The 18,693-nt window shown below is 44.0% G+C and overlaps 1 protein-coding gene across 5 annotated transcripts; it reads right to left on the reverse strand.

Moving 5' to 3' along the window:
* Positions 1 to 2,315: 2,315 nt before the first annotated feature.
* LOC119312064 (putative disease resistance protein RGA3) lies at positions 2,316 to 13,893 on the reverse strand. 5 transcript variants are annotated; one of them, XM_037587789.1, is made up of 8 exons: positions 13,627 to 13,883; positions 12,281 to 13,338; positions 9,911 to 12,077; positions 9,707 to 9,784; positions 7,820 to 8,147; positions 4,030 to 4,843; positions 2,786 to 3,945; positions 2,316 to 2,675 (listed from the first exon to the last, which is right to left on the reverse strand). In XM_037587789.1, coding segments are annotated over exons 2-8 (5,583 nt in total). In that variant the 5' UTR covers positions 13,316 to 13,338; positions 13,627 to 13,883; the 3' UTR covers positions 2,316 to 2,674. The 5 variants fall into 5 exon arrangements, 4 of the variants coding, with proteins under 4 accessions (XP_037443686.1, XP_037443685.1, XP_037443684.1 ...); XR_005151225.1 differs by lacking the exon at positions 2,316 to 2,675 and having other exon boundaries at positions 3,823 to 3,945; positions 4,030 to 4,171; positions 4,290 to 4,843; positions 13,627 to 13,893; XM_037587788.1 differs by having other exon boundaries at positions 2,786 to 4,843; positions 12,281 to 13,333; positions 13,627 to 13,882.
* Between the last annotated feature and the right edge of the window lie 4,800 nt (positions 13,894 to 18,693).

An 18,693-nucleotide genomic window follows, 5' to 3' on the forward strand; every position in this document is an offset into this window, starting at 1 on the left:
CTATGTAAATTTACAGTGGGAAATGGAGAAAGTGTTCAGTTTTGGGAAGACTGGTGGATTGGATCTGCACCATTGAGTAAAGACTTCCCTAGGTTATATAATATCTGTTTTGATAAGAAGAAAACGGTCAAGGAGATCTTTGATAGTGCAATAGAGAACATGCATTTTAGGAGGACTTTGATAGGGGATTCAAAAGAACTTTGGGAACACATTAAAGAAGCTTGCAGTTCGACGATTCTAAATGATAGTAGAGATGAGGTGAAGTGGACCCTCACTAAAAATGGGACATATACTGTAAAGTCCTTCTACAGACATTTGATAGAGAATGGGATTAAATACCCACATCTGTACAATTGGAAAATTAAAATGCCACCTAGAGTCAAAGTTTTTATGTGGTTAGCTCTTAGGAACAACATTCTTACGAAAGATAATCTGCTGTGCAGGGGGTGGAAAGGTGATGAGAAATGTCCTTTCTGTGGACATAGGGAAAATATAAACCACCTCTTCCTTTCCTGCTCTGTAGCTAGGTTACTATGGAACATACTAAAATGTGCCTTCAATCTAACTGACATTCCAGAAGATCTTGAGATGGTGATGAGAACCTGGGTCAAGACTTTTGGAAGAGAAGAGAGGGGCTTAGTTATGATAGGAATTTCTGCTATATGTTGGACAATTTGGAAATTGAGAAATAGTGTTGTTTTTTATAATAACAGGGTGAATGACCCATGTGTACCTGTTAATCTGCTTCTTAAAAGTTTACATGATTGGAATATTTTGCAGAAAACCCCCGCAAGAAGTGAAATGATGGAGGGAGGAGTGGGGCAGGTTGGCGACGTAGCTGGAGAAGTGTTTAAAGCAGCACATGGGTGACGCCTAGAGACCGGAAGAATCTTGGGGTGACCAGCTTCGAGTTCTTCAGGATCGTACTTTGGTGCTGAGAACAGATGCTTACAAGGCTGCATCGAACTTATCCTGTTTCATCCTCCTCCAGTCTTTTGTCTCTGGGAAGAAATAAAATGTATGATGTTTGATACCTGTTAGAGGAGCAGTCTGTATGCCACTTTGGGTTGTTTCCTGTTTTCAAAACTTTGTTGTTAGTCTGGTACTGGGACCTGCTCTTGAGCCTAGGCCTTAGATCTCTTGAGGGTGCTGCTTTGGGGCCAAATGGGAGGGAAAGGGATGGCTTCCCCTCTTCCTCAATAGCCAGTGCTCGCTGAGAGATTGATGTAGTAGCTTCCCTGTTTCTTTTTATTTCTGTAAGACCTGGTGATTTCTCTTAATGAAAATCGGAGAGAAAGCTCTCTTTTATCAAAAAAAAAACTAAAAAAAAACTCATGGGAATTGCACCTGTACAAGCAAATGATATGCTGCAGCCTACATGCATCGTGTTTCCTTCGTGTGCTTCCTCTGTTTCTGACGTTTCTTATTAGCCGGAACCCGGAAGGCACAAAAAATGCCCGGGTTTAACATTAATAAAGCCCAAGAGTTCTAAGCATATCACAGACCGATTTATGTCATGGCCTGAATATCTGATTACGTGTAGTACCTGTGCGGACACGGGTATATTAACCTTGGTAGTGGTACTCGGGTCTCCTTTTGGAATGATGGATGGATCAATGGTCTCGCTATGAGACGCAATTGCGCCAGATTCGCTGCACTCCGTCCGAAAGCGAAGTTTCAGAAAAACGGTGGCTGAAGCCCTCGAGCAGAGTTCATGGAAGCGAGACATCAGAGGCCAGGACCCTGCCCATGCTCTTGCGCGATTCTGTCAGCTTTGGGAAGTCGCCTCGAACGTCCAGCTCGACCCTGACGCTGAGTATTCATTCACCTCGAAGCTCCAGGCAAAACGGTCGATACTCGTCTCGTTCGGCTTGAAATGCTCTGTTCCTGGGCCAAACTGAATTCCCCGGGGCGGCGCGTGCTTCTCTGGTCCTCTGATGCTCACCTCCAAGCCATGTTCTATGAGCCCTTGTAATAACATAAGCAAAAAAAAAAACACTGTCTTGTACCATACCTCTTTTCTTATTACTGCAATGACGCGCAAGCTTTTTGTGTGTGCTGGGAAAAAATGTGAGAAGTGGTGAAATCCAAAACCACACCTACGAGCACCTACTCGAGTATGCAAACAAATCAGCTCAACTGAGAGCAGTCTACCAACAAGCAGCACAACACAAAGCTCCATTCTGGGAAATGGGGATGAAAAAAATATACAGCATTCATGCGCTAGCCAGATTTAAAAAGCAGTGAACTGAAGCTTTCATCCATCACTCCAGCTATCTACTAGCAGGTAGCAACATGCAGGAAGCACCATAGAATGAAGATAAATTCTCGAACAAGGTTTCCCTCATTCTTGATTATATTTCACAACGGCAATAAATGAACTAGTACAAGAAATTAGACAGAGAGTTGTAAGCACCGTACCGCCAGAAAAACCCACCACCCGGGTTTGGGCTATGGGGCAAAAAAACTGGCAGCACCACGATGCATCAGTTTTTAAGTACCGAGATGACTAGTCCTATTACAGATTATAAAGTTCTGATGTTGTGCACGAGGCACCCTGCTGGTGGTAGTTCATGAATTCACGTGCAAACGGAAGCAAATACAGAACACAAACAAAAACAAAATGGAAGTCCACCCAGGTAGAAGTAGGCGAAGGCACCGATCTTCGTTGTTTCCTGGCAAGCAAACAAGAAAAATGGTGTGTTAAATGTATATGATCAGGACCAAAAAAATAAACAGATTGGATTTCAGGAATCAGATTTGCGTGGGGAAATGAAGTCCTCACTAGTGATGCCTCTTGTTCTTCTTCCTTGCCCTCCTGCTCTTCTTCTTCTTTGCTGTAACGGTCTGTTCTTCCGGCTTTGTCACACAGAGTGCTTCTTGATCTTCATCTTCTACCTCGATTTCACATTCTGACTCTTCCTTTTTATCTTCTTCCATATATCCCTCCATGATTCTTTTCATTTCAAGTCTAGGCTTACCAGGGTTATTTCCAATCATGCTCCGGATTGCAGTCTCAGCTACCTTCACAGCCCCATTGGTGGCACTAAAGCAGATAATTTCAACATGGACGTGCTGAAGTGAAGAGAGAGTATCCAGGCCCAAACAAAGATCATCCGTTTTTGTCAGTGACGCCTGCAGCGTTAACTTAAGACTTTGAAGTTTCTCCATAGCTCCTTTCTCGAACCCGATCGCCATGGCACGATTGAACAGAAGGAAGGTTTTCAGGGTACAGAATGTATTTTTAACAATCACTAACTTTTCTCCTGCACTCCGCTTCGCAACAAGGGATAGGAAAACAAGATGCTCTAATTTCCCGAGTATTTCAAGGGTATCCTTTCCAAAGGAGTAGATCTCAATGGACAAGGAGCGGAGAACAGTGAGGCTGCTAATCCAATGTGGTAATTTATCAAATATGCTGCCCTGTATCTCAAGCTTTTCAAGTTTTTGGAGTGGCTTTAAATCTGACTCTCTTTTTGACTTGAAATCTAGTAAACAGTAAGAGAAAATAGATAGATGCTTGAGTTTCTTCGTAGTCAATTTGCAGAGAGTGTCGGACAGAAGTGTGGTATGAAGCTCATCCCATGACCACAAGGCAATGCTGAGCACCCTCAGTTTTGGCATGGTACTAATCTCTTGCAGAATATTTGGAGACTTGGAGATATCGATTTCCGCTAGTTCTTCTAGAGCATGTAGTTTCCCGATAATCTTATCTGGCACTTCTGTGGATCTGTTAATAAGCAGACACCGTAGTTTTGTAAGCTTAACAATACTCGATGGTAGCTCTTTTACACCAGTTGCCCTCAAATCCAGCATCTGCAGATGGCGTAGTTCCCCGGTCTTTTTTGGGATCTCAGTAATCTGACTGCTGCCTAGAACCAGATACCTCAGCTTATCCAAACTCTCAAGACCCTTAAGATGTTCATTCTTCACAGAATCACATCTCTGTAAATATAACACGTGCAGCCCTTGAAACTTTGAAAGTGGCTGCATCAAATCAGCACCATTAAAGAGAGAGAGTGAACTCACTTGGCCAGTGGTCTTGGTTGCTCTTAGCACATCATGTCGCTCATTGCTGTCTTGGAGAGATAATCGTTCTACCTTGCTTGAGAGATCTGTTTGTTGTTGTAGGGCAGGTAATATAGTAACAAAATTCTTGTGAACTGGCAAACTGACAATAAAATCAAGAGTTATTGCAGGTACACGGTAAAGCAGATCCCTTCCAGAACTGTCAAATTCTATCGGTTGGATCATGTTACACTTTACGAGTTCAGAAAAATAACTCTCACCCAGTTCCTGTAAGTTCTGTCCACGCTCCCCACATATTAAATTTTCAGCTATCCATCTCTGCACCAAACTATCTCTTCCAATCTCATAGCCCTCTGGGAAAATACCTAGACACAGCAAGCATCTCTGGAGATCTTGAGGTAGATCATCATAAGTGTGTTGTAAAACTCTTCTGATATTCTCCATATTGTCACCCATTTCAATAGAATCGCACACCTTTTGCCATTCATCTAACACCATAACTTTAGGCAGTAAATCAGTTACGACAATGATGGCTAATGGTAACAGTCCACATCTGCTTATCATTTTCTTGGACAATTCTCTAAATTGAGGAGGACAATGACGTTCACTCCCAAATAATGTTCTTTGGAAGAATAACATATTTGAATCATTGTAAGAAAGAAGTGGCAGATGATAAAGACCACCAACATGTTCAGCAATACTGGCATTCTGAGTTGTAATCATTATTCTACTTCCATGTTTATTCTCTTTCAGTGCAGGCAGAATTTGATCCCATACTGATGTGGTCCACATACCATCCAAAATGATTAAGTACCTGTTGATATGGCATATCACAGGCATGAGCATGCAAATATGCAACTACATACTATCAAATAACAACCACAGAAGGAGGAAAAGTATGTATGATGGTACCAAAAAACTCCAACATGACTCATTTCTTAACGTAGGATCACTACCCTCTCGAATCAAAAGAAAAAAGATATGTCTTAGAGCATCTCTAGCCAAACCCTTAAAAGATGATCTCTCAAATTTTCCCTCAAAACTTTTTTTTCCGAGAGTACACAAATTGCTTACCGTATTTTTATAGATGAGAGAAACAGATAAATCTTTTTTCCCTCAAATCTTAAATTCTCAATATGAGTTAAAAAATGTGCTGACCTAGCTGGACCCTCAAATTTAACTCAAATCCAAATTGTGCAGAAACATCTCATTTGAAACTCAAAGTTAAAACTAGATTAAAACCACATAGTGCATAGTTATACATAGTAGTTCATAATTGAAGTATATTACACTTAATTTTGAGCTAAATTAAACCCCAAACAAACTACATTTATGCTAAAATGAACACTAAACAGAGTCAGTGATAGTGCTATTTGCCCAGGGGTGCCTCATCATACCTGAAGCCGGCCCGAGTAGGCCAGCCAGGGATCCCCTAGGTCGGTTTCTGCCCTGGGCCGTCATACCAGCCCATGGGCCCTTCGAAGAGAAGGACTCGAAAGACTTGGAGTACATGACAAGGAAGCCGGCATCCAGGAGGATCCCTCCGTAGCCCTAACCGACTAGGATCCTGTAAACCCTGGACCCCGGTACCCATATAAGCCGAAGACAGGGCTAGTTGATACCCACGAGAGCCTAGAATTTGTACTAAGCCCTCAATCACCATTGTACACCCCTATGCTCAAGCGATACAACACGAGCAGGAAGTAGGGTTTTACATCGATCTTGAGGGTCTGAACCTGGGTAAACCTTATGTTTCCCCTCCGGTCTACTCGTCTAGCCAGGATACCCTATCAAGGGATCCGTAGGAAAATACTCCGATACTGGCTCGCCAGGCACGGGATGTGCTAGGCGAACCAAGAGACCTGATGGGATCTTCTATCAACGTCGACGTTTTCGCGCTAGGACAGATCTTCGCATTCGGGGCCTCCTCAAACTCGTCGAGAACTTTGCTGCAGGGCCGGATCTTCCACTTCGGCAATCTCAAGTTCATGGCCCACTCCCGCAGAAAATGGCCAGAAATCTACTCAACCCACCCACTTCCCACGTCGTTGCCAACATCAACACACTCCACGACGTCCTTGAAGAACCCGATGATACCGAGGAGCTCGAGGACCCTGACGAAGAGATGGGTGACTCGGCCGAGAGTTGTCCAAAGGCTATCCTGGTGTCAGCACCACTCCGCCCGTGGCAGGAGACACCGAAGTATCGGCAGCGCTGAAGCCGCCAACGCCGAGACCGATTTCGAGGAGGAAGAGCTTGACGACAAAAAAGTGCACATACCAATCACAGGCACTGACCCGACCACCCGACCAGCCAGAAGCTTGAAAAGACCTGGCAGAAAATCCAGAAGGTACCCAAGAAGTCCCAGAAGGACAAGAACCGCCTTCTCATATGGCAAGACGATCTGCTGCACTCCACGGAGCTGCTTCATGGCCGCCCCGAGCGCCTCCTAGCAGCAGATAATGCAGCCGGGCTGGTGGTCCAGCAGGACGTCTAAGCCAGAACGAAGAGCGCAACAAGTTAGGCATCCCGGCCGAGGAGCTGCGCGCTTGCCTCCAACTGGTCGGATCAGCCGACTCATAGCAAAGTCGACCGACAGCTAACAAACCTGAGGACGGCCCCGTTCTTCGATGAGCCATGGGCCCACCGCCCCTGGAAATCGAGAGGCAACGGTTGGCTCGGCTCAACCCTGACCCCAGATGTCCAGGCCGACCCTTCAATTTATGCAAAGTCTCAACTTATACAAAGTCGTAAACACATACTCCCTCCGTCTGGAAAAGCTTGTCCCGAGTTTGTCCCAAGATTTTTCGGACGGAGGAAGTACCTATGAAAATAGTCATATTTTATTTTTGCATTAAATTGATTATACTATGTTTCTTGCAAAAAAGATTCAAATCTATTATAAAATTCATCAGAAATACAAAACACCTTAAACATAATTAAAATTACATTTAGCTCTCTAAACCACCAAACTACCACTACCACCGCCACAACGAGCCGCCAATGGCTTTACCTTGCTGGTGACAAACGAGAAGTGTTCGCACACGTGCCCCTAAGGACCAGCACATTGGAGCCGCAATTGTCGCTGTTAAACCCTTGAATAGATTTGAAGCAACTAACACCAAATCTCGCCGTTGTGCACGCATGACGAGAAACCCTAATCTCGCCGCCCAAGGAGACGACAGAGATCTACGCCGGAGCTCCGTCGATTACGTCCAGATTGACAAACTCGAGGAGGATCGAAGCCCAAAAGATAAACTCAAAGAAGCGCCGCCATCCGCCCGAGCGCCGCACCTACGAGGACTAAAAAAACCTAACCTAAACTACTAGTCGGAGCGAAGACACCGGAATTCCCCTCCCCGCACCAGCCACCAAAGCAGCAACTAGAGGGGAGGCGAATCCACGGGCTTGCCAACGAAGCCTGGAGGGAAGAGTTTGCCCTAGCCGCCAAGGGGAAGGGTTGAAAACTCTTGATTATACTATGTTAACATTCTGCAGAACATCGCATAGGCATGGAACTACTCCCTCCGTCCCATAATATAAGAACGTTTTTTACACTAGTGTAGTGTCAAAAATGTGCTTATATTATGAGACGGAGGGAGTAATTTACTCCTCTTCTTTTTTGAGAAAGGACACTAATTTACTCTATTTCTTACATTCCGGAATAGGGGTTGCAATCCGCTAAAGGTTCCATAATGTTTGGTTTGCTACTGCTAAAAATATCAACACTTTGATTGCTCATAATGCGATACCAATCATACCATGCATAACATAAAAGATTAAAACGCACCTTTTCTCTTCAAAGAATATTTTGAGTCGGTCGAGTAGTTGTTGAACATCACATTCTTCAAACTTGGGACGAGGACAACCAACTTCACCACATATGGTCCCAATATTCACTTTTATGTCAGGATCACGGGGCACGTCAACAAAAGCTTTACAACTGAATTCATTTGCAATCTTCCTATAAACTGCACGTGCAATAGTGGTTTTACCCAAACCCCCAGTTCCACAAATGGAGACCACTTTTAGTTCTTTCTCATCGCCACACATCAGCAACTTGATTAGATCCTCGCATGGCTTATGAATTCCAACAAGTTCTCGGTTATCTTCGTTGACTGTGGTAGTAAAGAAAAAACAAATAGTCAAAGATAAGTTTAGATTAATCATTGCACGTGGTAAAGGTAAGAAAACAAGCAAGAGGAGCTCTCTACCTGTAGTGAGCAATTGGTTGTCTTGTGCGTCAGAAAAAGAATGTTTTTAATAGATTTATATATCCTTTTGCATTCTTTTGAACAACTAGCACAACTGCTCAAGATGGTTAACAAGGACTTCTTTTACCTATTCTAGCACAACTGCTCAAGATTAAGAAAAATAGTCCTATTTCATTAGCTTAAAGTTTACATGTACTATAGGCATAGTGTCACCAATGACCAAGTAAATCTACTGAAATTCATGTTCTTTGTGCTTCAAATATATATGTTTGTTGACATTAGCGCCATTTCTTAAGATTCATGAATAAGTATTGCAAGTAAATTCTACCAGAGTTCCTCTGAAAAATTCTACTGATCTGTATGAAGTCCTTAGAAAAAGTGACTGATACAGGACCTAGATGCAACTAGATTTGAACCGAAGTCCTCAGAATAAGTGACTGATACAGGCACGTCATCAACATATGCAGATGCAACTACATCTGAACTGGTTATGGCGGGTAAAAAACATAAGGTGCATGTAACAAAGTGCAAGGAGGAAGAGATAGAGTGGACCATGCATGTATTGTGTGGGCCTGCAATTAGTATCACACCAAAATATGTAGTTTCAGTTCTGCGGCTTCATGTCATGCGTGGCACAAGGGAGGAACTTGCGGTGTGGCAAAAGGAGGATGAAAATTGAAATCCATTAATTTGCCTAATAGTACCTTTCATATTTGTTTTTGATAATATTTTTACATAATTCCTTCATTCCTTGTCCGTGTGACATGTAAAGTCCACATATGCTAACATTTTTTGTTTTCTAGTTTGAGTTGCCTGATGTTTTTTGTAAATTTCAGTCACCTAAAATTGCACAACATTTACAATTTTAGTAACATGTAACTGCAATTTTATTCCGTAGACTATATACAATGAGATGTGTATGAGGCTATGCACACTGTTAGATGCCGATCCAAAGACTTAGGAAGGTGACTGAAATTTATAAAAATTTCAAGCAATGAATAAATGAATTGCTACCACTTTATAGTTATTGATCTCTTAGAGTCATTGGATAACAGATGGTTAAATTAAGGTTCATATTAGCGTGTGCGTAGGGATGTAAAGTGGCGCCTGAATCCAGCGCGCTTCGTATACAAAATGAGCCAAATTAGTTGCAACATTGGTTTGATGGAGTTAGTTCACTTTATACTGGCTGGTTGATTTTGCGGGCCTATGCGGGTACGCCGCTTGCACCCTTACGTGTGCATACCAAAAATGTCGCAAAAATAAACAACTTGACAGTTTAAGAATTAGGTTAATTAACTACTTGCCGACTCACTGGTTTCATGAGTGCCAACAGCCTATTTGCCGTCTGCAAAGAGAGACACCGAGAGATTATGGCATTCTAAATATAAAACATTGTTTCACAGAGACAAGTAGCTAGATAGACAAAAATGGAAAATTGATGAAGTAATTTAATAAACTACCTGAGTCATTTAAGCTGTTTATGCCAATAATGTATTCTTCATCTTTGCCAATAAGCTTGTCTTCATCTTTGCCAACAGCTATTGCCAGAGTCAATGAAGGAAAAGTTAAAAGTAGAAGATAATTTGAAATAGACTATTACAAGTAACATGGAAAGAAAATAAAAAATAAAACGAAATGAGCAATTGGTGAAGCAGATTGGTTACCTGCCAGTTTGGATGAGTGTTGGCTGATGTTCGTCTCTAATTTGTAGGGATGTTTTGTGTATAAGACGTACCATTTCCTTCGATTGCCCCCATCATGTGCATATGCCTTGACATGCTTGACATGGCTGTACTTTTTCCACTCTGGTCCAGGTTTGCCCAATGCTATGGACGTGAGAAGCTCTGCGCTGCAGTCTAGCTGCAAAACGCCCAGGTTCCCTACATCTTGAAGGTATCCCGGGAGTGTTTCCATGTCATAATCCTCCAGCACAAGTCTTCGGATTGCAGGAACACGAATCAATCTCTCGAGCTTTGGGCAGAATGCGATTGTAAGCTTCTGGAGTTCATGCAGATCAGTTATACTTCTCAGCTGTGGAGTGAAATACACGTCAAGCTCAACAACAGAGGCAAAACTATCAAGAGAGCTGAGGTTTACAGCCGCAGTAATGACCAGTCGTTTCAAAGCCCTTGCGTGGAAGGCAAGGCCAGGAGGAAGGCTACTGAGTTTGCAGTTATCGAGCAGAAGCTCCTCCAGGACAGGCATGGCTTGCGCATTTACTTGCTTCTCCCACACCCACTCCTCCCACTCCACCATTCGAAAGAAGACCAGCTCACGCAATCTAGGAAACATGATCAACTCTTGGATATGACCTTCGTGAGCTCCTAGGAATTCAGGCCCAACACGGCTGATGGCTGGGGCTCGTTGAATCTTAAGGATCCTCAAGTTGGGAAGCCGGCACAAGCGAGATGGAAGCTGGGTGCAGCAAGCCAAATCTACCATCGTCAGAACAACCAAGCTTTCAAGAAGGATCACTTCTGTTGTTCTCATCCAAATTGGGAGCTGCAGACCAAAGTATCCTTGGATGTCAAGAATGCTTAAGCAGTGTGGTGGGGCGAGCCTATCAAACACCGCCCCAATTCGTTGTTTTTCTTCATCCTGAAAAACACCTCTTCCTTCCTTAACCAACTCATCACCTCCCGATCTGCTGGTGCACTCTAACTTCAAGTAGGTAAGATGCACCTTCTCACCAAGCCTGGCCTGTGCGGCAAATGAGGGAGCAGCTATATTCTCTAAACCCTTCAATCCAATTTCTCTTAACTGGGAAAGAGGCCTCAACTCTTCCAGACTACACCAGTCACCATCCATATGGGCTGGAAACCCATATAATTTCCTCAAATTTATTAGACCATGAAAACCCCAAGGTATAACATTTATACCTGTGTCATTAAGGTTTAGATACCTAAGCTGCTCTAGCTTTATAATGCCATCAGGAAGTTTCTCAAAACTTTCACAGCCCTGGAGGTTAATATGCTGCAAGAATTTCATCGTGTTGATGTTTTCTGGAAGACTAGATACATCAGTGTGTGCTACAGACAAATAGCTCAGGTGCTTCAGTTGACACAAAGATTCAACAAACGCAGCAGCATTTGTGGATTCTATATGTAGGATTCGCAGAGTTGGAAAAGCCATCAAAGAATCACCAGGTTTAAGCTTTATCTGGCCAATTGATACTAGCATTCGCAATGATGTCTGTTCTTGTACAAGACTCCAGACTAACATATCTGACTCCAATCCTTTGCTTTGTAGAGACACCCGATAAAAGTTTCTTGAACTAAGATAACCATACATATCTCCATTGTGAGCCACTACTAGTGCCTCATCCCTACAAATGGATTGAGCAAATGAGCGAACAACATCATTCATGTTGCAAACCCGTTGACTAGTGTACCTTGCATCTGGCTCTATAAGGTTCCTCCGTATAAGCTTGTTGTAGTACTCACTTCCTAAATCTTCCAAATCTAAATAACCTTCCAAATCCTGTGAGTTTCCGTGAAGAAAACCTTCGCTAATCCACATGCCAACAATGTCATTCTCATAGAACACTGTATTTGTAGGAAGAAGTGAGTAGTGCAGAAAGCACTGCTTCAGATAAGGTGGCAGATCTTCATAGCTCAAGTACACTGAGTAGTTTATCTCCTTGGGCATTTCATATCCTGGACTTGAATCATTCAGAAGCACCTCCCAGTCACGCTGTCGCCTGTCCCTCTGACACAACAATCCTCCCATCACTTTAACAGCAAGTGGCAAACCACCACAATTTGCTATAATTTGCAATCCAATATCCTTTAGCATATCAATCTCGGGTTCATCTATCTCGCTGGAGATTATCTGCGATCAATTTAAACCAGTAGAGTCAATAAGGAACACTTTAGAGCTGCTAGCTAGTGCCATTTTGTACTCAGAGGTTACTGGTTGAATAAGTACCAAGTGGCACATGCCAATTTGTCACTAGTGATGAGTTCAACCATGAATTCTAAGCAAGATGTATAAATTGGCTAAAGTCAAAACGATAATTTCGATCCAGTACGCACCTGTTTCTTCAGCAATGACCAGGCATCTTCTGGACCTAATTTATCTACACGGTGGTAGGGATGCTCGGCTCTCATCCTACGGGCAACACCTTCATTTCTCGTGGTGATGAGCACTCGACTACCTTGCACAGCACCATTTAGAAATGGTACTCTGAGCACATGGTCCCATGGTTCGGGGCTCCAAACATCATCCATCACCAGCAAGACCTTCTTCCCTTCCAAGGACGAGCCAAGCCTTTGCACAAGCAAGGCCTCATTTCCATGATGTAATAAGTCACCTCCGGCTTCGATGATTGCGGTTTTCAGAAGCTCAGCCTTTTGGAAGTTCTTGTTGACGCTCAGCCATATCCTCTTGTCGAACCCAGCTTGGATGGCCTCGTCATTGAAGACCTTCTGCGCAAGGGTGGTCTTGCCAATCCCACACCCGCCTACGATGGCGACTACCGCGATGTCGTTGTTGACCTCATTTCTTGTTTTTATGATATCGGCCACTAATGCCTCTGTGGCTTCTTCGATCTTCTCCCCAACCACATTCCACTGGTCAAGCTCTCCTGAAGTCTCGCGATTGCAGGGATAAGATGTGTGCACCTCGCCTCCATGGTCCTCGAGGGAACCAAGACTTACGAAGTTGAATGCAGCGCCACGCTCCCTGATTGCGTCAAGCCTCCGGTTGAACTCCTTGATGCGGATGCCAATGTCGTGGGCATGGAAAGGTTCCTTTATACAGAACAGCAAAGGATTAAAACACCCCATGCCATAAGCTTGACCACTTTCCATGGCCTTGAGCTGGCAGAGGTCAATGATGTCGGTTGCCCCATACATGGCGCGTGTGAGTTGCGCAACCCAGTCCCGAACGGATTCATCTGTGAGGTTCCGCTGATCGGCATCGGCAAGGAAGTTCGTGAGGTCGCCGAGCATGATATCCATGCTCTCGATCTCGCTGGAGACACCGAGGAGCATCCCCACCTCTTCTTGTGCCATCTCCACGAGCATTTTCATCACGTAGGGTGCAAAAGCCTCAAGGACCATCCCCATTGCTACAGCTTCAGTAACCTGCGCTGTGACAAACCAATAGCGAAACAAATGTCATCTTGGCTGGTATATTGTGCAGTAGAGCGAACACGGAAATATACTATGCATTCTCATCAAGCAATGTGCTCCGAGTAATCTCTAATCTGGATCTTAGCCCTTCCTCAGATAAAGGTGGAGCTAGAATCCAAATGTTATGCTCCGAGTAACCAAGTCCAGTCTAATCATCGGATCTCGAAACAAATGGTAGTAAAATCTCACGCAGAAAATGAGCCGGTGCAGGAAATTAGAGAAAGCGATAGATCGAGATAGCCTACCTTGGATCTAAGGATAGAAATTAGCTCCTGGCTTCTGGTTGTAGAAAGATCTTGGTGCTGCAAGATGAGCCGATGCCTCTGATATTTACTTGTATTGGATGGTTGGAGCAAAGGGGGATGCCCCCCGCCCCGGCGAACCAGCAGATGCGCCCAGATCGAACAAACAAGCCCTCGTTGACTTTGAAATCGCACCAACCCACAGCACAGCGCCCCGGAGTCCTTGCCATCCTCTAGGAGGGCGTCTAGTACTAGTAGTACTAGTCACTAGCGGCTCGAGACAAAACGAATAGAAAATTCTGGATAGACTATTAAAATGCTAGTACTGTCTCCTATGCCGTCCTTGCGGAGCTGTCCGTGCGAGGTGTGCGTAGCAGGGGGAAGCGGATTCGTTCCTGCTAGTGTAGATCGAGAATGGAGTGCCGCTATTCAAGTGCAGGCTCGGTGATGAATGTCGCTATTCAAGTCTTGAGATTTCATTCTCTGCGACAATACAGAGAAACAAACATGGTTACGGATTTGCAATGAATTTGGAGTACGTGGTAGGCCTTTATCATGGGTGTTTGGTAATTGGTAGGTTTTTTTTTTTGAGTATAGTTGTTTACAAGAGCGGATTTGAGGGTCAGAGCCCTGAGGTTTTCTTAAGTTAGCAGGAGAGCTGCTAAGATTCCATTGCAGAAGAAGAAGCCCGAAGGCTGAGATTGCTCGGTTTATTAAAGGAAAACCGGACGAAAACCTGTACAAAAGGACACATCACACCTAGCAAAACTAGGTCTAAGCACTACATGACATACATAAGCGCCAAAGAACCAAGCAAACACAATACAAACAGAATGTACATTGGCAATAAAAGCGGCGTCATCGTATATCACCAACCGCGCTCACGGCCTGACGATTTCAACTTTGCTGCAACATCACACAAGTACACCAAGCTGCCACATCGATCATGGTGGCCACAAGCATGCTGAACAGCTTCGTCGACACCGGAGAGAGAAGACATATCCGAAAGAGGAGCAGACATGTGCCGCTCCAGCAGCAAGAGGACAGTCAACAAGACTTGTCTGGCATTGTCTGCATATCAAGAGTGCTCCAATGTCCAAAACACCGCTGGCCAATAGCCAAACCCCGACGGACATGCCACCGCAGACCCTATCCTATCATCACCCCGCCACCACCATCTCCGGACTGGACATCACACGCCAAACAATATGCTCTCACCAAGAGGTCAAATCTTCATAGCGATGCTTCCAACAAAGAAACGGCGTCAATGACGCCGTCATCGCCGATCCAACAAGGCAGATCTAGGTTTTCACCCGGAGACCGAACTCGAGGGCGAGAGAGGTGCAAGATCTCCTCGGCGAGGCCTTCAACAAGGAAACAACACCCATGGGCGCTGTCATCACCGGCAAAAGAGCAGGACTTTCGTCCGGAGGAATTGCATACCTACATCGGGGAAAGCACCCCGGACGCACCCACAAGTAGATCTGGAGCTGCCCCTCCTCACATCCAGACCGGAGCACGGCGAAATGCCGACGTCTGCACCACGCGCTGCGGTCCGCACCACCACTCTCACCGGCCACGAGCCAGGAAGGGCCCAGATCTGGCCGGCCCCGCCAGCAGCCGCCGTCGCACACCCACCAGATGCACGACAGAGGAGCGTCAGAGGTTTTTTGCTATGGACATGTCTGCCTGACCCAGGGCGAGCTCTGTTGGTGGAGGTGTGTTTTGGCTGTGTAGAGACCTGATGGTTTCCTCAATGATTCATCGGGAAAAAAAAAGTTACGGATTTGTTCCTACTAGTGAAGGTCCGTACATGAACAAGATCCACGCAACAGAGTGACGGCATCAACAGTAAAAAATAGAGAAAACTTCAAAAAAAAATTGGCATCAAAGATGCTCGAATGTGGCAGGAGCAGCTTTAATGCCAAAAAAGGTAAGATTTTTTTAGTTTTTACTTTTTTTAACAGGTCCATTCGCCTTGATAGAGTTGGGCGTTAAGGGAAATTCCTTCCCTCAACATCAATCTGAGTCGAATGCGTCTCCTCGGACTCGACACTCGGGCCCACTAAATGTGTCTTGAGCTCTACTATTCTTGTTTGGTGTTGTTCAAGTGAGACGTGCTTGTTAGGCTAGGAGTCCTTACAAATGACTTAAATAGGATGACTGGCTGAGTATGTTGAAAAGGCCCTGTTTGTTTAAAAAGTCTTAGAACTTTTTTTAGTCCCAACTAAAAAGTCTCTAGTGCCTACCTGTTTGTTTTCAGGGACTAAATATGGACTAGAGGATAATAAATGACATGCTAAAAGACCATGTTGCCCCTAATAATTAACTAGTACAGACTACATAAATAATAAAAACAGAAAAACCACTTGTTCATCACCGATAGAAGTCCCAGTTCGGCTCATGAATGCACTCCGCTGCATTGCACTCTGCCGCTAATAATTAACTAGTACAGATTGCATAAATAATAACAACAGAAAAACCACTTGTTCATCGCCGATAGAAGTCCCAGTTCGGCTCCTGAATGCACTCCGCCGCTAATAATTAACTAGTACAAATTACATAATTAATAACAACAGAAAAATCACTTGTTCATCGCCGATAGAAGTCCCAGTTTGGCTCCTAAAAGACCATGTAGCCATGTTGACAGGCTTCCCAGGGCTCAACCGCATTTAGAAGTCCCAGGGCCAACAACACTAGAAGAGAACACTTGTTCGTGCCAACAATTGTTCATAAGAACCGAAATAAGCTTGTTCGTAACAACCAAAACAACACTAGAAGAGAACACTTGTTCGTGCCAACAATTGTTCATAAAAACCAAAATAAGTGAGATTACATAAGCGAAGAACACTTGTCCATAACAACCGAAATAATATATCATTGCTGTTTCAAGCTCCACAACCCATCAGCGACCCAATTTCTAAATTGATTCATAGCAGCACTATCCATCTCATTGGTTGAATCATTTGTTGGAGTGGTCGTTGGCACAGGCAATGGTATATAATTTTCATCTTGATCACACTTGTCGAAATCTATATCAGCTAGTTGACTTTCTCTAATAAAATTGTGCAGTGCAATGCAAGCCACAATAATTTTGCTTTGTTTCTGTTGTGGATAACTTGGTAAGTGAAACAAAATCCTCCACTTGTTCTTCAAGACTCCAAAACACCTCTCGATGACATTTCTAAGTGAAGAATGGCTGAAATTGAAGTGTTCCTTTTTTCCTCTAGGCATTGTGCCATCACGGTACTCCTGAAAATGATAGGTTAAAACCTTGTATGGTGCAAGATAACCAGGTCTATTTGGGTATCCTGAGTCCACAAGATAGAACTTGTCAGGTGGAGGTTTTGGAAACTTGTCACCAAATCTGGATCGGGCATCATTGAAGACCATCATGTCATGCACCGATCCTGGCCAACCAGCTAGGACAAATGTGAATCTCATATTAAAGTCACACACACACACACATCACATTCTGACTCTTCTCCTTATGTCTATTCCTATGCTGGACAGCAGTGGCAACTGGTACCACAACTTGTATGTGTGTCCCATCTATTGCTCCAATGCAATTGTCCATAAATGGTGCATACTTTCTAGATCTTAGTTTTGAATGCACAATTTTGAATTGAGGATCTGTTGGCTTGATGATGTCTTTTGCGAGCTTGATCGGGCAGGCCAAAACCTTATCAAACTTCCTTACAATTGTGTCCAATGACCTAACAAATCTGTTTTCTGCTTGTCTTAGAGATTGAGGGGAACCAACTATCCACAAAAACAGGCCTAGAGACTCAACTGATGACATTCTTTTGGTGGACTTCAAACCATAGGAATCAACAAGCGCACTATGCAATTTCTCAAAGACTGGTCTATGCATTCTAAACATGTTGTAACAGGAAGTTTTGTTGCCTAGTGTTGTCATAACCCAATCATGCCCAGACTGTATTGGTACTCTTCTAGGTCCTTTGTTACAGTAAGAGTCCAAGTGGTACATACCAACCATGCAGGCCATCTGCAGCATTCTTCTCTTTCTGTTTTGGTGCATCAACAACATCAGTGCTTCATCATCACTACTGCTCCCATCAGCACTGCTGCCATCATCAGCACTGCTGCCATTGTCCTAAAACATGCAAACATTAGTACAAATTGTTCATCATGCACCACGTCTTCAACTAGCAAACATTAGTACACCCAAACATTATGAAACACAGTAACATGCAATGATCATTTAACAAGGACGCACACTACAGGTCCATTACATAGTTATATTGGAAAAAAGAACACTAGTACAGAAGAACACTAGGACAACTTCTTCATCATGTACCACCTCTTCAACCAAGTCAGTCTAGCGTCATCACTTGTAATGTTCTCAAATATGACTCTGTTTGCCTCATCTGCAAACAGTTGAGTTGCCATGAAGTACTCGACACTTGTTTCTTCTGCACCACATTGAACCGCCAACATTTGACAACGAGTAATGCTCTCTTTAGTGTTGTTTGATTTCTTCTCTCTTGCCTTGTCCTTTGCTTCCTGCCTTTTGTTTGCATATTCAGTGATCATCTCAGAAGTGTTATCACTATTGATACTGTTGATCAGCCCTGTCATTAGTTTCACCATTGGGCTCTTGTGTTTCTTGCCTGGGCTTGTTGCTGACTGTTCAGCGCCGCTGCTTCCCCTCTTCCTGCTGGTGGTGCTCATTGGACTCTGCTCATGTCCATCATCGGCAGCATCATATTCTTCTTCCTCTTCATCTATGGGCACATAAGCTGATGATCCATCAACTGCCACACCTTGGAATAGCTCTATAAGCATATCCAAATACTCAGGATTGCCACCCTTGAATTTTCTGACATCTGGTCCTTCCTGCAGCATTAGTTAGGTAATTAGGACAGGGCTAACTAATGTAATCAACTGTGAGCAATTCAACTGTAATTTGCTGAATGATGTACCTTAATTTTTTTTGTCCACCACTCACTTGATGCGGTTATAGCCCTGTCTCCAGTTCGGCCACAACCAGTTTGCTGCCCCAACCACGCCCAAGCGCTATAGAAGCTCTTGAGTTTAGTTAAACAA

This window comes from Triticum dicoccoides, chromosome 5B (genome assembly GCF_002162155.2).
Source record: "Triticum dicoccoides isolate Atlit2015 ecotype Zavitan chromosome 5B, WEW_v2.0, whole genome shotgun sequence".
NCBI classification, from domain to species: Eukaryota; Viridiplantae; Streptophyta; class Magnoliopsida; order Poales; family Poaceae; genus Triticum; species Triticum dicoccoides.

Bases quoted from the DNA above. Each gene is read 5' to 3' on its own strand.
- LOC119312064 (XM_037587788.1), bottom strand. From the start codon at position 13,315: ATGGGGATGGTCCTTGAGGCTTTTGCACCCTACGTGATGAAAATGCTC. The intron at 9,785-9,910 runs GTAACCAATCTG...CTCTGGCAATAG, and splicing joins ACACTCATCCAAACTGGCAG to CTGTTGGCAAAGATGAAGAC. The intron at 8,148-9,706 runs GTAGTTTATTAA...TTACTACCACAG, and splicing joins AAACAGCTTAAATGACTCAG to TCAACGAAGATAACCGAGAA.